The sequence below is a fragment of the Carlito syrichta genome, unplaced genomic scaffold, assembly GCF_000164805.1.
Source record: "Carlito syrichta isolate Samal-C Ts95f unplaced genomic scaffold, Tarsius_syrichta-2.0.1 Scaffold309076, whole genome shotgun sequence".
Taxonomy (NCBI): domain Eukaryota; kingdom Metazoa; phylum Chordata; class Mammalia; order Primates; family Tarsiidae; genus Carlito; species Carlito syrichta.
In genome coordinates this window covers 380710-397944 of record NW_007253172.1, presented here as the reverse complement: position 1 = coordinate 397944, position 17235 = coordinate 380710, and the positions used below count along the sequence as shown (strand labels likewise).

At 56.7% G+C, this 17235-nt stretch overlaps 2 protein-coding genes across 2 annotated transcripts in view; one reads left to right on the top strand and one right to left on the bottom strand.

The window, feature by feature from the left end:
- The first annotated feature begins 1642 nt into the window (after positions 1-1642).
- ALX3 (ALX homeobox 3) lies at positions 1643-7005 on the top strand. Its single transcript, XM_008066661.1, has 3 exons — positions 1643-2260; positions 5440-5568; positions 5931-7005. The coding sequence occupies exons 1-3, from the start codon at positions 1643-1645 to the stop codon at positions 6237-6239; spliced, it is 1056 nt and encodes a 351-aa protein (XP_008064852.1). The 3' UTR covers positions 6240-7005.
- A 7949-nt stretch (positions 7006-14954) lies between these two features.
- The window catches only part of STRIP1 (striatin interacting protein 1), a 13423-nt gene continuing 11142 nt past the window's right edge, over positions 14955-17235 (bottom strand). The window contains exons 17-19 of the mRNA XM_021716881.1: positions 16408-16474; positions 15850-15954; positions 14955-15206 (exon numbers count right to left, since the gene is read on the bottom strand). Coding sequence (XP_021572556.1) covers positions 14991-15206; positions 15850-15954; positions 16408-16474 — 388 coding nt within the window. The 3' untranslated portion in view covers positions 14955-14990. The remainder of the gene's footprint in view (positions 15207-15849; positions 15955-16407; positions 16475-17235) is intronic.

Here is a 17235-nt window from a genome sequence, read left to right as displayed (position 1 = left end):
TCCCTGGCGTCCTCCAGGCAGATCGAGGAGGTTTCGGGGACATGGCAGTGAGGAGAGGCGCCATTCTCCAGTCCCTTGAGAGGGCCATACACTGGCAGGCAGGGGACCCCACAGAGGCCAGTGAACTTGCCCCAGATCTGGTCACATCCTGTGGGCAGGTCCCTTTGGGACAGACATTGAGGATCCAAGAGGCAGACAAGCAAGCCCCAGGGCTTTGGGGAGCCTCTGCAGTGATGTCAGTACCCCCCGAACCCTGTTTCTGCCTGGAGTCCAGTATGGCCTCCTTGTGAACCCAAGACACCAAGACCCCTACCTCTAGGACTGCACACGTTGTGGACCTCCTGTGTGTGGAGTGTCCCTTTCCATTCTCCCTGGTCTTCCTGGTCGTTTTCAGCTTTTGGAGTTCAACTTCTGGGAGTCCTCCTTCCTAAGCTTCTACCAACTGGAACTACCCCAAGAAACAAAATGTGCTGGCCAAGAATAAAAGCCAGGGACGTGGCCACTTTCCCCCGTGCTCCACCTGTCCTGGGAAGGAGATCCGGTGCTTGGGCTGTCGCTGTGGGCTACCTGTGTACAGACTGCCATAGTCCATGGCCAGGCCCTGCCTGACTCTTCCAGGCCTCTGGGACACACAACGAGAGCTTATTTCACAGCCTGGGTGGTCTTGGGAGGTCCCGGGGATGGGGATCTTACCCAACCTGCCAACAGTGCACACAGGGACTCATCAGACCCAGATCCCAAGAATCCCACTTCCCCAGTCCCATCCTCTCTCCCCCAACTACAACTGTGATCTCAACACCAAGTCCCAGGGAAGAAACAGCCTCTTGTGCCAGCTAGCTGGGCCTCCTTGGGGCCAGGCCCCCACTGGAGATGGGCCCAGGGCCAGGGAAGGGGCTGTGTGAGTCAGTGGGGCGTCTTTGTGGCGTCTCCTCTGACATCCCAGCGGACTATTGGAGAGAGATTTCGTGGGGACACCGCTGGGGGTCCTCGCCAGAGGGAGAGGGCGGGGGCGACCAGGGTGACCTATTTTTCACCAGGCCCTGTTGGTCCGTCGTGGTGGGGCCCTGCCAAGCTTCCTGAGTGCGCGTTAGCACGTCAGAGTGGGGCTGCTGGAAACTGTTCCCAGTCTGCAATCAAGTCCTCCCTGCCTGTGAATACAGGCCATGGGGGAGCAGCCAGAAACTCCTGAGGAAGGGGGGGTCAGGCGATGATGGGAATGATGGGGAGGGAGCCTTGCCACTGTGACACCAGTCCTCCAACTCTGGAGCATAGCGTATCTCAGCTCCACCTGAGACAGCAAAATTTTAGGAGGAGCGGGGAGAGGCCACCCCTCTGGAAGATTCTTTGTCCCACCTTGCCCTTCATACACCAGAGCTGGGGAATTTGCTCTTGATCTGGAATTTGGGGTTCAGAGAAAGGCGCACCCAGACCAGCCCAAGGTGGTCTGAGCACCCCCGTCCATCGCCTGCTGGTCCTGGGAGCAGAGGCAGGCACACAGGGGCCTGGGAACCAAGGCCTGCAGAGCCAGGAACAAGGAAGCACTTTCTGGCAGGGCAGGAGATGTCAGCCACCCCACGCTCACCCCTGCCTCCGCCCCCATTCTTGGCCTTGCCACGGAATTGCCTGGGTGGTGGTCCCTGCCATGGCGCCAATCCCGGCACCTCCACACCCTGTGGAACGCGCCACCACAGAGCACTTCCCCGAAATGAAACCCCCTCTGGCCCAGACCACAGAGCACGTGGCTCCCAAGGGCCCCCTCCCCAGCTGGAGGCTCAGCAGGCAGGCCTCCGAATGCCAGGCTCCCATGGAGGGTGGCTGCCGGGAGGAGAGGAAGGGAGAGGAAGGGGAGGCGGGGACTCGAGCGTCAACGTTCTTCCCCTCCCTCCATTCCACCCACAAAAGCCCCCGGTTCGGTTTCCATCCCCGTTTGTTTTCCATTGCAGCTGAGGAGAAGGCCTCCAAAGCTGCCAGCTTCCCCCCGTTGCCCTTGGACTGCCGAGGGGGCCCCAGAGACAGGCCCTCTAACTTGCAAGGCTCCCCGGGCCCCTGCCTGGCCAGCCTGCGTCTCCCTCTTTCCCCTGGACTCCCTGATTCCATGGAGCTGGCCAAGAGCAAGAGCAAGAAGCGCCGTAACCGCACGACCTTCAGCACGTTCCAACTGGAGGAGCTGGAGAAGGTCTTCCAGAAAACCCACTACCCTGATGTGTACGCCCGGGAGCAGCTGGCTCTGCGCACGGACCTGACTGAGGCCCGGGTACAGGTGAGGGCACCACAGGCATGGGGCTCCCTGGCTGCCTTGACCACCATTTCGTGGCCAGACTGTGGAGGCCCTGGCAGAGGTGGGTGCAGGCGCCTCTCACAGCTGCCTTTCTGGGTGCCTGCCCCAGCCTGCTCTTCCTGGGCCCAGTCTCGGGCCCAGTCTGCGGCGGTCACAGGCGCTTCTGGTCCAAGCGGAGACTTATGCGTTGGTGTGAGGGCAAGGGCTCTTGGATTCAAGAGACCTGTGTGGGTCCCAGTCCCAGTTTCCCAGTTCGAGAAGAGGGAGTGATGGTACTCGCTACTTGGGGAGTCTTGAGGGTCCCAGAGGCGGTATCACTCGGGAAGCAGTGAAGTGCCAGACGCGCATCAGAGCTTTTTCTGAAGTGGTTGCCCAGAATGGGAGGGTCGCTGCTGGGGAGGCCTCAGCGTCAGTGACCCTCAACCTTGTGAGCCAGAGACCGTCAGTCTCTTCCAGCTCTCAGACCCCTGGCTGGCAGCACCTGGTCGGAGCCTTTGCCCACACTCACGAACTCCCCTATGGGGATAAGGCCTCAGGCCTTCCTGGACGGGGCTGTGGCCAGTCTCACAGAGCAGGAGCTCAGCCTTTGGGGAGACAGCGGGCAGGTGGGTAGATACCGGGAAAGGAGGAGGGGAAGGGAAGTCCACATCCAAGCATGTTGGAAGTGACAAAGAGCGTGAGGCAGGTAAGCGGGCTTCGGATGGGGAAGGAGGTTCAGTTAGAGTCTGACCCAATCCTTGCCTTGGGTTGTGCGAGCTTGATCATAGCAGTCAGAGGCATGGGCAGGGGTGGGCTTGCGCTTCTAGGGAAAGGTGAGGAGGTGACCTCTCAGGAAGAGTCATCTGGCTCTTGCACCACAATGGAGACTTAGCAGGGGCAAAGCTATCACACTCTGCATGGGGCCCTTCCAGAGATTCTTTTTTTTTTTTTGAATCAGAGTCTCACTCTGTTGCCCAGGCTGGAGTGCAGTGGCATGCTCACGGCCACCACAGCCTTGACCTGCTGGGCTCAGGCAATCTTTCCGCCTCAGCTGTCCAAGTAGCTGGAACCATAGGCATGTGTCACCACACCCAGCTGATTTTTTATTTACTGTAGAGACGAGGTCTCACCATGATGCTCAGGCTGATCTAAAACCCCTGAGCTCAGGCAATCCTCTCACTTCTATCTCCCAAAGTGCTGGGGTTATAGGCATGAGCCACCATGCCCGGCCAGAGATTCTTTTTGAAGCCGCCGGGACAGCAGCCAGCCCTGGAGGATGTGGGGCCTGCAGGCCATTATGTAAAGAGGGCAGCTGCCATCCAGCAGAAAAGGCCCTGTGGTTGCATCCAACATAGGACTAGGGGCCCTGGACTGTTTCCCCTTCTCTGCTGGGTCCTCCTGCTCCTCCCAGATGGCAGCCCAAACAGACTTCCAGGAAAGTCCCCCAAGCTTCCTCAGGGGCCGAGGCCATCAGGGTGAGAAGCCCAGTGTTCAAGGCTACTCCAGATTATACAATCCATGGGAGTCTAGAACAGCGAGGCTCCAGGTCTCTGCAGGCCTCTGGGTGAGGTCCACACAGCTCCTCCCTCTGGAAGTGCACCCCTCCCCTAGGCCTTTTCAACTCTGAAAAGGAGCAGGGGTGACCACAAGCCTCCCAGCCCTCATCTAGAAGCTTCCCTGAAGATTGCGACCCTAGCATAGGAATGTTTTCTCTGACAGGAGTGTGGCACCCACCCATAGATCCTGCCCCACAGAGAGGAGTAGTAAGACGACATGCCGGACAATGCAGAGGGTATCCAGAACCCGGGGGAGGTCTCCGGTGGGGACTCTAGTGACAGAGAAGTAATTTCCAGGAATCAGATTTGCTGGCTCCAGACTCCTTAAGCCTCCTGCAGGGGAGGAAGAGTAGGGACAGGAAGTCCGGGCAGCTGGGCAGGTGGGATGGCCTTTCCCTGACCTTGGACCAGGCCAGCTCTGGGGATCTCAGCCTGGGAGCTCGGGGCTGGGGTGTGCACGCTCCTTACCTGCCCATGCCTCACCTACCGGCCTGTGTAGGAATGACCATCAGGGGTAGTGTGGGGGCTGGGTGGGATTCTAATCCCAGCCAGATGGATGAGCTACATACACACATGCACACAGAGCTTCTTTGATGGTGACCCTGCTGGATCCCTGGAAAGCAGGGGTTGTTTTTGCTTGGTTGGTTTGGTTTTGATATTGCTGACATCTAGCCCAGAGCCTGACACAGAAATGTTTATTAGTTGATAGAAATACACAGCACATACACCAGAGCACATAAATGTAATCATGATAGGGCGTATACCAGACAACAAATTCATCACAGCTATGTACACAGATGTGCACGACACACAGCCGTGCCACCCCTGTCTGCCAAGAGCTCACAGATGAATGAGAGAAGCAGATTCCAAACCAGATCCTGGTACTAGAATGTGTTAAATCTTACGAGAGAGGCCCAGGGTCCGGTGGAAATCCAGTGGAGGGCACCCTGGCTGCCTGTATCTGCTGGGGGATGGGTAGCCCAGGCATCTGTCACCCACCCTGGCATCTACTCCATTAAGCAAAGGTAAAAGGAGCCAGATAGCAGAATGTTTCAAAGGAGAGCTGGGGTGGGAGCTTGGGAGGCAACTGGGAAGAACTGAACGTCGTTGCCTGGGAGGATGTGAGACCGTGGAGAGGGGCAGGGACTTTGTTAAGGAGCTGGGCTCTGGGCCAAGGCTGCCAGGGAGCCACAGAGGGCTTAAGCAGGACCATGACCTGAACAGAAAAGTCTTTAAGATTCCTCGAATGCTGTGAGGTGGGTCGACCGGAAAAGGATGTGCACAGGACACCTAAGAAGTGCCCGGGCCCCTGAGCCCCCCACCCCCGTGACACCCTTACCAGACACAGCCAGGCTGGAGAAGCAGAGGGTGACTCAGCCTAGGGAGTGGCAGCTGGGGACCCATGAGGCCATCATCCCACTCTGGCCTTGGGTTCTCTCAGGCTTCTTCCCAGGCTCCCCGGCTCCAGGAACGGTATGAATGGACAATACCCTTTGGTTCACAGCTGTCCATCCTGAAGCCAGCTCCCTACCCCACAAGAGGACACAACACTCTATTCTCTCCCTAGCAGGCTCCACCCTCAGGGCTGCTCTGTCTCCCCCTCAACCCCTCCCAACCTGCCCCCAGGTCTGGTTCCAGAACCGGCGGGCCAAGTGGCGGAAGCGTGAGCGTTATGGGAAGATCCAGGAGGGGCGGAACCCCTTCACGGCTGCCTATGACATCTCCGTGCTGCCCCGCACGGACAGCCACCCCCAGGTGAGACCCCAATCCCACCTGAGTCAGCGCCTGGCCACATCCCACAGGGTTTCCAGACGGAATATGAGCTCTGGCCTGGGGAGACCTGGAGCAGCGTCAGGGCGCTGCGTGACCTTGGGCAAATCGCTTCACTTCTCCCTCTGCAAACCGCGGTTCTTGCCTGTCTCATGAGTGATGCACACAGAAGACATAGGAATCACAGACGAAAGAGCAGAGGCAGGAGCCTCCTGGGATGCCAGGGTTGGGGGCAGGAAGGGATAGACCTGAGCCAGGGGCTCCAGGGACAAAAAGAGAGCCCTTGGGTAAGGGAGGCAGTTCCTGGGGCTCCTGGCTCATGAGCTTCCTTTTCCGTCTCTTTTCAGCTGCAGAACTCCCTGTGGTCCAGTCCAGGATCTGGGAGCCCTGGAGGCCCCTGCCTCGTGTCTCCAGAGGGCATCCCCTCGCCATGCATGTCTCCATATTCCCACACCCATGGGAGTGTGGCTGGCTTCATGGGGGTGCCAGCCTCCCCTGCGACCCACCCTGGCATCTACTCCATTCACAGCTTCCCCCCTGCCCTGGGGGCCCACAGCTTTGAGTCCTCCCCGGACGGTGACTATAAGTCTCCAAGCCTCCTCTCCCTCAGGGTGAAGCCCAAGGAGCCGCCCAGCCTGCTCAACTGGACCACGTGATTGGTCGCGTGGACCCGCAGACTAAGCTGCCCACCCCCTTCTCGGTTCCCAGCTGTTCCCGGCCCACCCCTGCCCGGATGCCAGAGAGGACACCTCTGCCTCCAAGTCCCAGATGCTTCCGGTGCCTGGGGGAGCAGCTGGGACCCTCAGCCCCCAGCAGGGAACATGCGACAGGGTCTTTTCTCTTAGAGGGGGCTTCCAAGCAGGTAGGACTCTTCCCTAAGAGGTCCCCCGAAGGGGACTGTCCAAACTCTGGGCTGGAGGCAGGGAGACACTGCCCCGCTTCCTCAAGGTTTTGTCCAAGTCCAACTGTCATCTCTCCAGCTGAAACGACTTGTTGGCTCTTCATTCAAGGAACCCAGGACAATGAGAGAAAGAGGACACAGAATGAACTGGGAGGAGCTCTTTCTGAGAGCGGGGAAACCACGTCTTGCATGACCGGCTAGCGTCGGCCTCGCTGCCCCCTCCCACCACCGGGGGGCGCGCGCTCCGCGTCGGGCGCTGACTCGGGCCTGGGAGGCGGAGGTCAGCGTAGCCGGATCGGGCTCCCCTGCTCCAGCCGGCGCTTGCTCGTGCCCGGTGCCTCCTCTCCCAGCCCGCCGTGGAGCAGTCTTCCCTCCAAGGGGGGCAGAAATTCCACCAGAAACCCCCGCGTATGTGGATTCTCTTCTATGGGATCAGCCCAGAGCTCTGCCACGGATGCCGTATTGGCTGTTGGTCAGAATCAAACAGATTTCCAGACTCTGAGATCCTGACCCCCATTTTTGTAAAGACAACTTTTGTTAAAAAAAAAAGAAAAAAAGAAAAAAAAGTGCTGCCAAGCATAATAATAAAGGTGGTGGTGTTTTTTTTTAACCCAGGTGTCCCCAGAGTTTTCACTTGGTTGCTTTAGGGCCGGACTGTGTCCAGGATCCAGGCTGGGCCAGGCCCTCCTGAGGGGCCAGCAAGGATCCCAGAGGCCAGGGAAGGTGGGCCTGCAGCAGAGCCCTCAAGGCCCACGCGTGCCATGCCGGGCCCTGGCACCCACCTGGGGTCCCATGGCTTTGGCGGGTGCTGGGAGGCGGGGAGCAGAGAGAATATTGGGGGTGGGAAGAGGAGTGAAAGAGCCGAAAAATTTTGTGGCTAGACTGACAGTGGCTGGGAGGCAGCGCGGAAGAATGGGGTGCCCACTTGGACCCCAGAGGGTGGGGGCAGGGCATTTCCCCTCCAGACGCCCCAGGAGCATGTCTGAGCGGTGGGGCAGAGACGAAAGCCAGAACTCTTTCTTGTGGTTTTAGAGTCTTACCCGTTCTATCCCTCATTCCCACTTTCTGCCTTATCTCCGAAGCCTGGAAGGCAGGAAAAAAGGAGGCCGGGCCCTCCCACCCTTCCAGTAAACACAACCACATTGCCCTGAAGAATCCAGCCCCAGCCAGCAGCCCAGACACCCCCACTCCACTCCTCATCTTTCAGGCACAGAGAAACCCAAGCCCACAAAGACACATCAGGGTCGAGCTTATTCCCAAGGAGGGAGCAAGTCTCCCCTCGGATCAGATTTCCCGGCCAAGACAGTCGCTTGTGAGGAGGCCTCGTCTCCCCAGAGGAACCAATGTCTCCCCCCTTTCCCTTCCCTTCCTTCGCTTCAAGGGCCTGGCTCTGGGGGTTTCCTTCCTCTCTGCCCGGACACTGGCTCTAGGGTCCAAGTGAGAGCCCTGTATCCAGAAGGAAGAGGGGACCCGCCAGGCAGGAAAGACAGGGTAGGAGGGAGAGACATCCCCAGCTGCTACGGGTGAACAGAACCTCCCTCACCCAGCTGGTCAGTAACAGAACTGGGGCCCAAACTTACCTTTCTGGCTCCAGGCCTCACACCACTGTAATAGAATTCTCTTTTCCCACAGCGTAATCAGGTGTGGACCTTTCGCCCACAAAAGTTAGAGAGATGCAGAGAGAGGGTAGATTGTTCTACAGTTGTTACCAAGAGCCTGTTCTGCCAGAGGCACAGCAACGGTCAGGGAAAACGTCTCTTTCTCTCCTGGCTTAGAAGGATGGAGGGAGGGGACCAGGTGTGGTGGCTCACACCTGTAATCCCAGCACTTGAGGCCAAAGTGGGAGGTTTGCTTGAACCCAGGCGTTCCAGTTACATAGCAAGACCTCGTCTCTACAAAAAGCCCCCCAAAATTAGTCAGGCATGGTGGCATGCACCTGTAGTCCCAGCTACTCAGGAGGCTGAAGTGGAAGGATCGCCTGAGCCAGGAGTTTGAGGTTGCAATGAGCCGAAATTGTTATTGTCCTCCAGCCTGGGTGACAGAGTAAGACCCCGTTTTGTTTTGTTTTTTAAGTAAAGAAAGAAATATGGAGGGAGAGAAGAGGAAAGGATCCATGAAAACCTAAGCAAAGGAAGCCGAAGTGGGAAGACAAGCAGTAGAGAAAATGACATCGAAGCAGCAAGAGTGGGAGAGGCAGGCAGAGGCCAACGGGGGCCAGGAGAGGACCCGTGGGGGCCCTGCTGGGGGAGGGCACCGGGAGGCCAGAGACCGGCTACTGGCTCACATCCAGGGGCATCTGCCCACAGCTCATATTTTTCTGTCCAATGACAGCTAAATGAAGAGAAAGCTAGCTTTACAACCGCCACTTCACACATAATGAATATGAATGGGCATCCCGGAGCCTGCTCCATGCGATTATCTGTGAGCTGACGGTCCTCCCACTGACTGGGCCATCTCAGCCGGCCTGTCCCCTGGCTGGGGCACGGGCAGCCCTTCCACCTGCTTCCCATTAGCTGTGTCCCCTCCTCCCCCACAACCCTAAGACACAGCTCCTGGGTCTCCAGATACCCTTGCCCCCAGCCTCACTCCAGAGGTGACCTCAAACTCCGGCCTAAGCCCTGAGGTTCCTCAAGGCCAGGTTGGGGCTCTGGTCACTTCTGGGAAAGGGGAGGTGGCCCCATCTGGAATCGAAACTTGAAGGGAGTTGACGAGGCTCCTCTCTGCCCCCAGGAGGCCGCCCAGAGAAGATGCCAGAGCCCTACACTGTGGTCCCGGCAGGGGCACGGACAGCAGGCCAGGACTGGAGGGCCATAGCTCAGGCCTCCATCAGTTCAGTCTCCCATCCCAGTCGGGCAGTGGGAGATGCTTTCCATTAGAGGCATTTACTCCTCCTTCCTCACCTCCCCCATGACTTTCAATTCCACCTGAATTACAACCCCAACATGCAGACCCACAGCTCCTGACAAGACCAGAGCCCAGCATGGCCAAGAACCCAGCACGGCCAGGCCCTTCCCATATCTTTCTCCAGGCCTACCACGTTACTGCTTCTTTGAGTCGGGATCTCACTGTCACCCAAGATGAAGTGCAGTGGCATGGACACGGCTCACCAAAGCCTCGGCCTCCTGGGATCAGGAGATCCTTCCGTCTCAGACTCTAAAGTAGCTGGGACCACAGGTGCGTACCACCATGCCTGCCTAATGCTGTTTTGTTTGGGTAAAGATGAAGTCTTGCTATGTTGCCCAGGCTGGTCTTGAACTCCTGAGCTCAGGCAGTCCTCCCACCTCAGCCTCCCAAGTGCTGGAATTACAGGTGTGAGCCACTGTGCTCGGCCCATGTTACTGTTTTTATGGCTGTCTCTCCATTGACTGTGACCTCATCAAGAGAAGTGCAAGACTGTGGTGTCCCAGTTTCCTGACATCCAGAGACCCAGCAAGAGTGGGAAAGGAAGGGAGGCCTGCGGGGGCCAGGAGAGGACCATGGGGGCCCTGCTTGGGGAGGGCACTGGAGGACCTGGCCTGAGCAGGCCTGCAAGGTGTAATGGCCAGGCTGTTGGATGAATGGGAGGCTCCGGATTGGGGGCAGGGAGCTAGGTACAGGGACCAGAAGGAGGCCTAAGACACGGTTGTGGCCCTTGAAGGGGACTTCTGTTCTCTAGGGGACACAGGAAATGGGAGCAGATTCATAGACGGTTAGAACTGGACGGGCCATCCACAACACTAAGAATTGCTACCATTGATTGCTCTCTCTTGTCACCAGGTACTAGGCTCATTCCCATGATCTTATTCAGTCCTCACAACAGGGCTATTATTAAGTCAGTTTTCACAGATCAGCCAGCAGAAGCATAGAGCTCGGCTAGCTCGGGGTCCCTCTGTAAGCGAATGTCGGAGCCTGGACTGCTGTCTCACTCCCAAAGGGCACACCTCTCTTGTTTCACAGCCAGCAGCCCGAGGCTGGCTGTGCCAAGTGCCAGATGAATGTAACAGCTCTTGCTTGTCCGAGTCAGTTCATTAGAGGACAGACAGGAAGCCAGCTCCCGGGAGACAGCCCCACAGGTATGGCAGGGGCAGCCGGCATGGGAGTCCTCTGGGGCCCCAGAAGAGAAGGAAATGCAGGCTCAGGCCGAAAAGGAAAATGGTAGCAGCAACAGTCCCCAAGTGACCTTGAAGGCGGCACACCAGAGGCTAGGCCAAGGCCAAGCTTGGGTGACCCTGTTGGGGTCTAAGGCAATGGACATTTGCCATGCATCTTCTATACCAGGGGCTTGCTAGAGCAGATAAGCATTGGCTAAGGTGAACAAAGAGCAAACAAGGGCACTGGTGGTGAGTGCTGGGGTGTGACAATGATGAGCAGAGGGGAGTGGGAAGCATGTACATTGCAAACAGAGACCTGGGTTGGAATCCTGGCCTAGTCCTGTTCCTGCATAACCTTGGGCAAGTTTCCCACCCTTTTTGGGTCAGTTTTCTTAGCTGAAAAACAGGGATTATGCTGGCACTTACCTTTCAGGGTATTATAAGAATACGTAAGACATTACATGTAAAGTTCTCAGAACAATGGCGGGCACACAGTATCAGGATTTGCTGGCCAGTGTGTAGAAAATGGACTCCCAAGAAGCATCTAATAGTGTGCCTGGTACCCACCTGGCCCCCCGTCAGTGGTTAACTCTTACGATCAACAAGGGACAGTTCCCATCCTCAGTGTGATACAGCCTCAGAGGAATCCATCCCTTGGCAGATTGCAGGAGCATTGTATCCTGAGCCTAGTTGGCACTAATCAATGTTTTATGTGACTCAACCATATATAAAGGCTCTTCATGTACCCTGCCTATCTCATGACCCAAATATGATTATAAAACCACAGAAACTGGATGACTCCAAGACATGTCTATACAAACACCTGGTTCAAATGGCCAAGCTGCCACCAACACACTCTGTAACTATGGGAAGGCTCTTGCCCTCCCCAAGCCAGTTCTAGGGCCTGCAGGTAAAAGCTCACCTGCCTAGGCTTTATAGCTGCATTTTCTTCTGTGGGTCAGAGGAGCATCTGGGAAAGTCAAGAGGAAAAGGAGATAAAGCCTCGGGCCAGGCAGGCTCAGTGACCTGGGCTGCAGGGTACAGCAAGAATAAAAAACTCCATCTTGCCCCAATTAAAATCTCAAGATACATACTTCCTGCCAGTCCTGGCAAAAACCAGCAGAAAATCCACTATGCACATACAAATGGTGCTGATTCCTTTGTCCTAGGCAAGTGGCTTTGGGCAAAAGGCCAATCAGTCACAAGGACCTCCCGTCTCACAGACTATGGGGCCACCAGGACTGTACTGCTGGCTTCCGCAGTGCTGCTCCTAACCTACAGCCTGTCCTGAGGCTCAGCAGGGCCCAGGCCGGGCAGGTACTGAACCTAAGACCTGATGTGGGAGATTCTCTCCAGATGTTTCCTTCATAAATAAAACCCGTTGGAGACTCAAGACCCTGTATACATTGCCTACAGGTAAGATGAGAGCTTCCAGCATTTCTGAAAAGGAAACACTCCTTTTACCGGCATCAAAATAGTAATATTTTCTAAGGCAGAGCCTCAAGATACAGCTAAGAAGAGGAAGATGTGACCAGGGGTCTGGAAGTCAGAGCGCAGGCTCTGGGAGGACTTAAGCTGATACCCACCACAAAGGATTTCCTTTCCTCCCCTTGGCCACTGGGGGCTCCCTCCAACATTCTCTTTCCCACTGTGACACAGCTCTTGACGGTCTGCTTCTCAGACTCTGAGCGTGCAAGTTTCCTCTCAGTTCCAACCACCTGCCCCAGGGAGGGCCTAGAGCAGCTGACAGCCCCCCTCTGACCTGACCCCTCTCATCCTGGCACTGACACTGGTTGGCTGAGGCCAGCTCAGGGATGTGAGTCAGAGAAACCTGGGGCTCCTACTGAAATTACATCAAATGCAGGGGTGTGGGACAGCGTATCACCCCAGCAACCTGGAGCTGATGCGAGACTGATGTGGGAGGGTAACTGCTTGGATAAATGCCAGTCCTCCCCACCTCTGCTGAGGACAGGTAGGTGACTTAGCAATGCTGATAGGAAAAGCCACTTTCTAGACCTCGAGGGGATGGTCAGAGGCCAACCCTCCTGCAGACAAGGCAACAGGGACTGTTTTTGTTTCCTTTTAATGTAAACAGAATACACAACAACATTAAAAACCCCAACATGACACAAGAGAATACACACAGGTTTATATATAGATACTTACAGGCCCTGCAAACCAAGAGGCGGAATGGCACCTCTGGTGAGCTTCTCTTCCCACCTCAACCCCAGCCCAAACCAAGTGCCGGGGTAGTTGCAGGAGCCTCCGCAATCACTTCCAGGTAAAACTCAGCAGGAGGCTGGAATGACATCAGACACTCCCCGGGCACACCAAGACTCCAGTTCTCTGGCCCTGGCCCTAATCCTACGCCCTCCTCCCTTGCAAGCTGCCAAGCCAAAGATCTGTGTGTCCCAGGAGTCAGCGTGACCCCTGAAAATCAGATGCCATGGGAAGCCCCTCACAGCCTTGGGCTGATTGAGATGAGCTGAAACCGGCAACCAGTCATGCGGACAGGTGTGGAGGGGAGTGAAGGAAAAGCAACAGTTGCTCCTGAGGGATGCTAGGAGCCCATGAGAGAGGCCAACCTGGGCTCACCCACAAGCCTGCGGCTGGGGGTGGCTGGCACAGCGGGGCTGTGCTGCCACCTGGAGGGGAATGGGAGCACTGCAGCAATGAACCAGGACAGTCCTGCAGGTACCTTCTTTCTGCTTCAGCGCCCTGCCCGGCACCTCACTGCAGCAGCTCTTCCCAGGAAATAGGCTTGGAGAAGACCTCCCTTTCTAGCCAGAGGTCATAGTTCATCTGGAAGTCCTCGGGGAGGTCCACTCGCTGGCCTAGGACACTCTGTAGGCAGTTGTCCACTGGCAGGAAGTCGGGGTTGCTGTGGGCCCGGTCATAGCGCCGGGCATTGAAGCGCTCGATGTTGGCACGGAGGGCACACTCCTCTGCCTGGAAGTCCCAAGGCCGGGCATCAAGGTCTGAGACACAGCAGAAAGAACACAGTTAGAAGCCAGGCCTAAAACCGCTCCCATGGGTTCCCTACAGCTCAGAGGCCAAGACGGCCAGGGCAGAGAATGTGGACTATGAACAGAGAGCAGGTCCCCTCCAAGCTCATCTCTCCGAGATCCAAAGGAAGGAGAAAAGCCAGATGTCCTGAGGAAGAGGCTTCTGCTGCAGGGATGATGCAGCCCAGAGAGGGAGAGTCACACATACCACCCGATTCTCTACAAGTGACATCCCCTGGCTCTCCAGCTAGAGGCAGGAGCCTGGAGATCCTTCCTCTTGCTCACTGTTTCCCATGCCCTGACCAGGTGCCGTGTGCCACCTTGGGCCCGCACAAATCCACAGGGCAATGGGAGAACAGACAGTCATTCTGCCACGGTGCTATGCCAGGATCAGTACATGCAGAGGCCCAGAGGTGGGAAACGACGTGGCTGATGTGTGGGAATAAGTGCTGCTTGTGCCCAGAGCCCTGGTGTGATGCAGGCAGGGCTGACGGCAGGCTGAAAAGAAGGATAAGCTGCGCTCGGTGGCTCAGCCTGTAATCCTGCGCTGTGGGCGGCTGAGATGAGTAGACTGCCTGAGCCTGTGGGTTCGAGACCCACCTGGGCAACTTGGCAAGACCTCATCTCTACAATAAATCAAAAACTAGCCGGACATGATAGCACACGCCTATAGTTCCAGCTACTTAGAAGGCTGAGGCGGAAGGATCGCCAGATCCCAGCAGGTCGAGGCTGCGGTGGCCGGGAGCGGCCACTGCACTCCAGTCTGGGTGACACAGTGAGACTCCAACTAAAAAAAAAAAAATTAGCCAGGCACGGTAGCATGCGCCTGTAATTCCAGCTACTTGGAAGGCTGAGGCAGAAGGATCACCGGAGCCCAGCAGGTCGAGGCTGTGGTGACCAGGAGGGGCTGCTGCACTCCAGTCTGGGCGACAGTGAGACTCCAACTCAAAAAAAAAAAAGAAAAGAAGGATACTGGGTCAGATTACAGAGGGGAGAAGGAAGGAGCATGGATGGGCCTCATGTGCCTTGCTTAAGAGTCTGACTAATTCTAAGGGAAACGGGAAGTGAATGAAGGGTTTTACTCAGGGAGGCAACAGCACAGGACGTACATGCTGAGGCATAGCTAGGCCACGGGCCCAGGCACGGATGGGGGGGTGCAATGGCGGCAGGAGCTGCAAGCGCTTAGGGGCCAGAGGGCAGGCAGGTGCATGGAGGTGAAGAGAGGGGACAGAAAAGAATGATTTGGAGGTTGGGGACAGGAAGAACCGGGGGATGACCAGATGCCACGCCTGGGTAGCTGACATCCTTCCTGGAGCGCCTGTCCTGATGCCACAGAAGCACGAGCTGGCTCCCCCGTTCCTCGGAGGGACACGCGGAGCAGAGCGGCCCTGAGGCGACTTCCCCACACACCGGCGCCCCAGCCCTGCTTCCTCAAGCCTCACCGTTGCCGTAAGCCCAGTCATCGTTCAGCCGGTGCCGCACCTTCTGGTAGATGGCAGACATCGTCTTCATGTTGCTCTTCCGCCACTGGCGCCCCAGGTACTTGGTCTGCACCTTGAGCAGCTTCAGCACGTAGAGCTGCAGCATGGCCTGTTTCACCTTCAGGGCCCGCTTCAGGATGGGGGCTGACTTGAACACCACCAGCATCTGGGAGGGAGGGCACACAAGGGCAGCCCAGGTTGAGGCCAGAAACAAGTGCACACGCCCCACGCTGCTGCTTACCCCTTTCGGTGGTTGGTCACCCTAGCTGTGGGTCACTGTGGAATCTGGAGAGAGCCATGTGCACATACACATAATTTCAGAGGATTTAAGCCATCCTCTTCCCAAAGGCATCCACAGACCCAGGGATGAGGAAGGCTCTCAGAACCCTGTCATGGTACCAATCAAGGTCAAGATGATACATACAAAGCTATTCTGTAAGTGTGGGTTAGTTTCAGGCCCTTTTCCAACTTCCAGTTCAACTCAAGGACCAGGAATCAGGCCTTAAAACGCAAGGATGGATTGGCAGCAGCGGGAATCTGCCTGGGGAAGGGGGGACACACCTCATTAGCAAGGATGCCTGCATAATGAACATTTGTATACCTAACCCTGAACTGTACCCCACATCTTTTTAAAAAAAAATTAAAAGAAAAAACCGCAAGGATGTGGCTACAGCAGAATTAAGTGAGAAGCCACAGCCACAGAGATGAGCTGCCCAGGACTCCCTGCTCCCAGCGAGAAAGGGGAAGGAATGAGGCACGCACTCTCCTTTGAGCTCCAAGTTCCCTGCCTGCCGCCTGCACTGACTCACCATTGTCCTTGAATGCTTCCATTTTGTCAGCTTGTTCAAGATCCGGAGCAAATTGATACAAGAAAAGAGGTTCCTCCAGCAAAACTGGTTATTGTCCCCGGCTTCCTGCAGTATAAACCCAGGAACAGTCATAACCCTCATAGCTGCAGGGCACTCGGCAGTTTCTACACAGTTCTCAGGACAGCTGGGCCTCCACCCCTCTGCCAGGTATCACTTGCTCTCATAGAAGCTGGGGACTCCATCCCAGAAGTGGGGCAGGGAACTGGAAGGAAAGGGCTCCCTAGATTTTTCCTGTGGGAAACATGGGCTGTGGCCCTGAGTCCAGTGTGGGGGAGGGAAGCAATGTATCAGGTAGTCTCCAGATCAGCAGCCCCTGAAGACCATGCTCCCCGACAGACCCCCAGTCCAAGTCTCTCTGCTCTGCCAGGCCCCTCCCTGGCCCTTCTATGCATTTACAGTGCTGCAAAACCAGGCACGCCACAGTGACTCCCCATAGAGACACCTCTACTCCTGTGTTGGGAAGGCGGCTTTCCACCCACTGCCCCCCCAGCCACTCACCAGACTCTCCGCAGTCAGCTCGGGCAGCTCGTGTACCACACAGTGGGGATAGTCCAGGACAGAGATGCTGCGGAGGGAAGAGAGCCCAAGTGGCCCCGGGAGCAGGGCAAAGTCGGGGTGCGGCTGTGACCAAGCTGGCTCCTGGCTTTCCTCCTTGCTTGTTGGGGAAGGAGGAATCCACCTTGTCTGCCCCACCCCAGTCTTCCCAGCTGTAAGACGTGGAAATATCTGCTTCAAGAGAACTGCAAGGCCCCCCTGTGGTCAGAGATCAGCTTGTGCTCTCCTAAGGGGCAGAGATCCTAGGACAGCTTTCCTCACATAGTGACTCTGGGTGGGGAGGAGACTGCTCACGGCAACTAGTTTATGACAAGCCCTTCTGGACACAAGGCCTGGGCAGCAGCTTGCCCCGTGGTACAGCATGCTGATGAGTAGCACTATCAAGTCCCACGGGCACCAGGTGGGGTGGGAACAAGAGTCAGCAGGTGGGGCATTTATAGTGCCTACGCCAGGCTCCTTAGGCAGAGCAGGCAGCCCATGGTCACTTAAAAAACAGCACACAGCCAGGCTCGGTGGCTCAGCCTGTAATCCCGCACCTTGGGAGGCCGAGGTGAATGGATTGCCTGAGCCCGCGGGTTCGAGACCCACCGGGCAACTTGGCGAGACCTCATCTCTATAATAAATCAAAAATTAGCCGGGCGTGGTAGCGTGCGCCTGTAGTTCCAGCTACTTGGAAGGCTGAGGCAGAAGGATCACTAGAGCCCAGCAGGTCGAGGCTGCAGTGGCCGGGAGCAGCCACTGCACTCCAGTCTGGGTGACAGAGGAGACTCC

Coding starts and splice junctions, on each gene's coding strand:
- ALX3 (XM_008066661.1), top strand. CDS start 1,643: ATGGCGCCAATCCCGGCACCTCCACACCCTGTGGAACGCGCCACCACA. Junction 2,261..5,439: donor TGACTGAGGCCCGGGTACAG/GTGAGGGCACCA, acceptor ACCTGCCCCCAG/GTCTGGTTCCAGAACCGGCG. Junction 5,569..5,930: donor GCACGGACAGCCACCCCCAG/GTGAGACCCCAA, acceptor GTCTCTTTTCAG/CTGCAGAACTCCCTGTGGTC.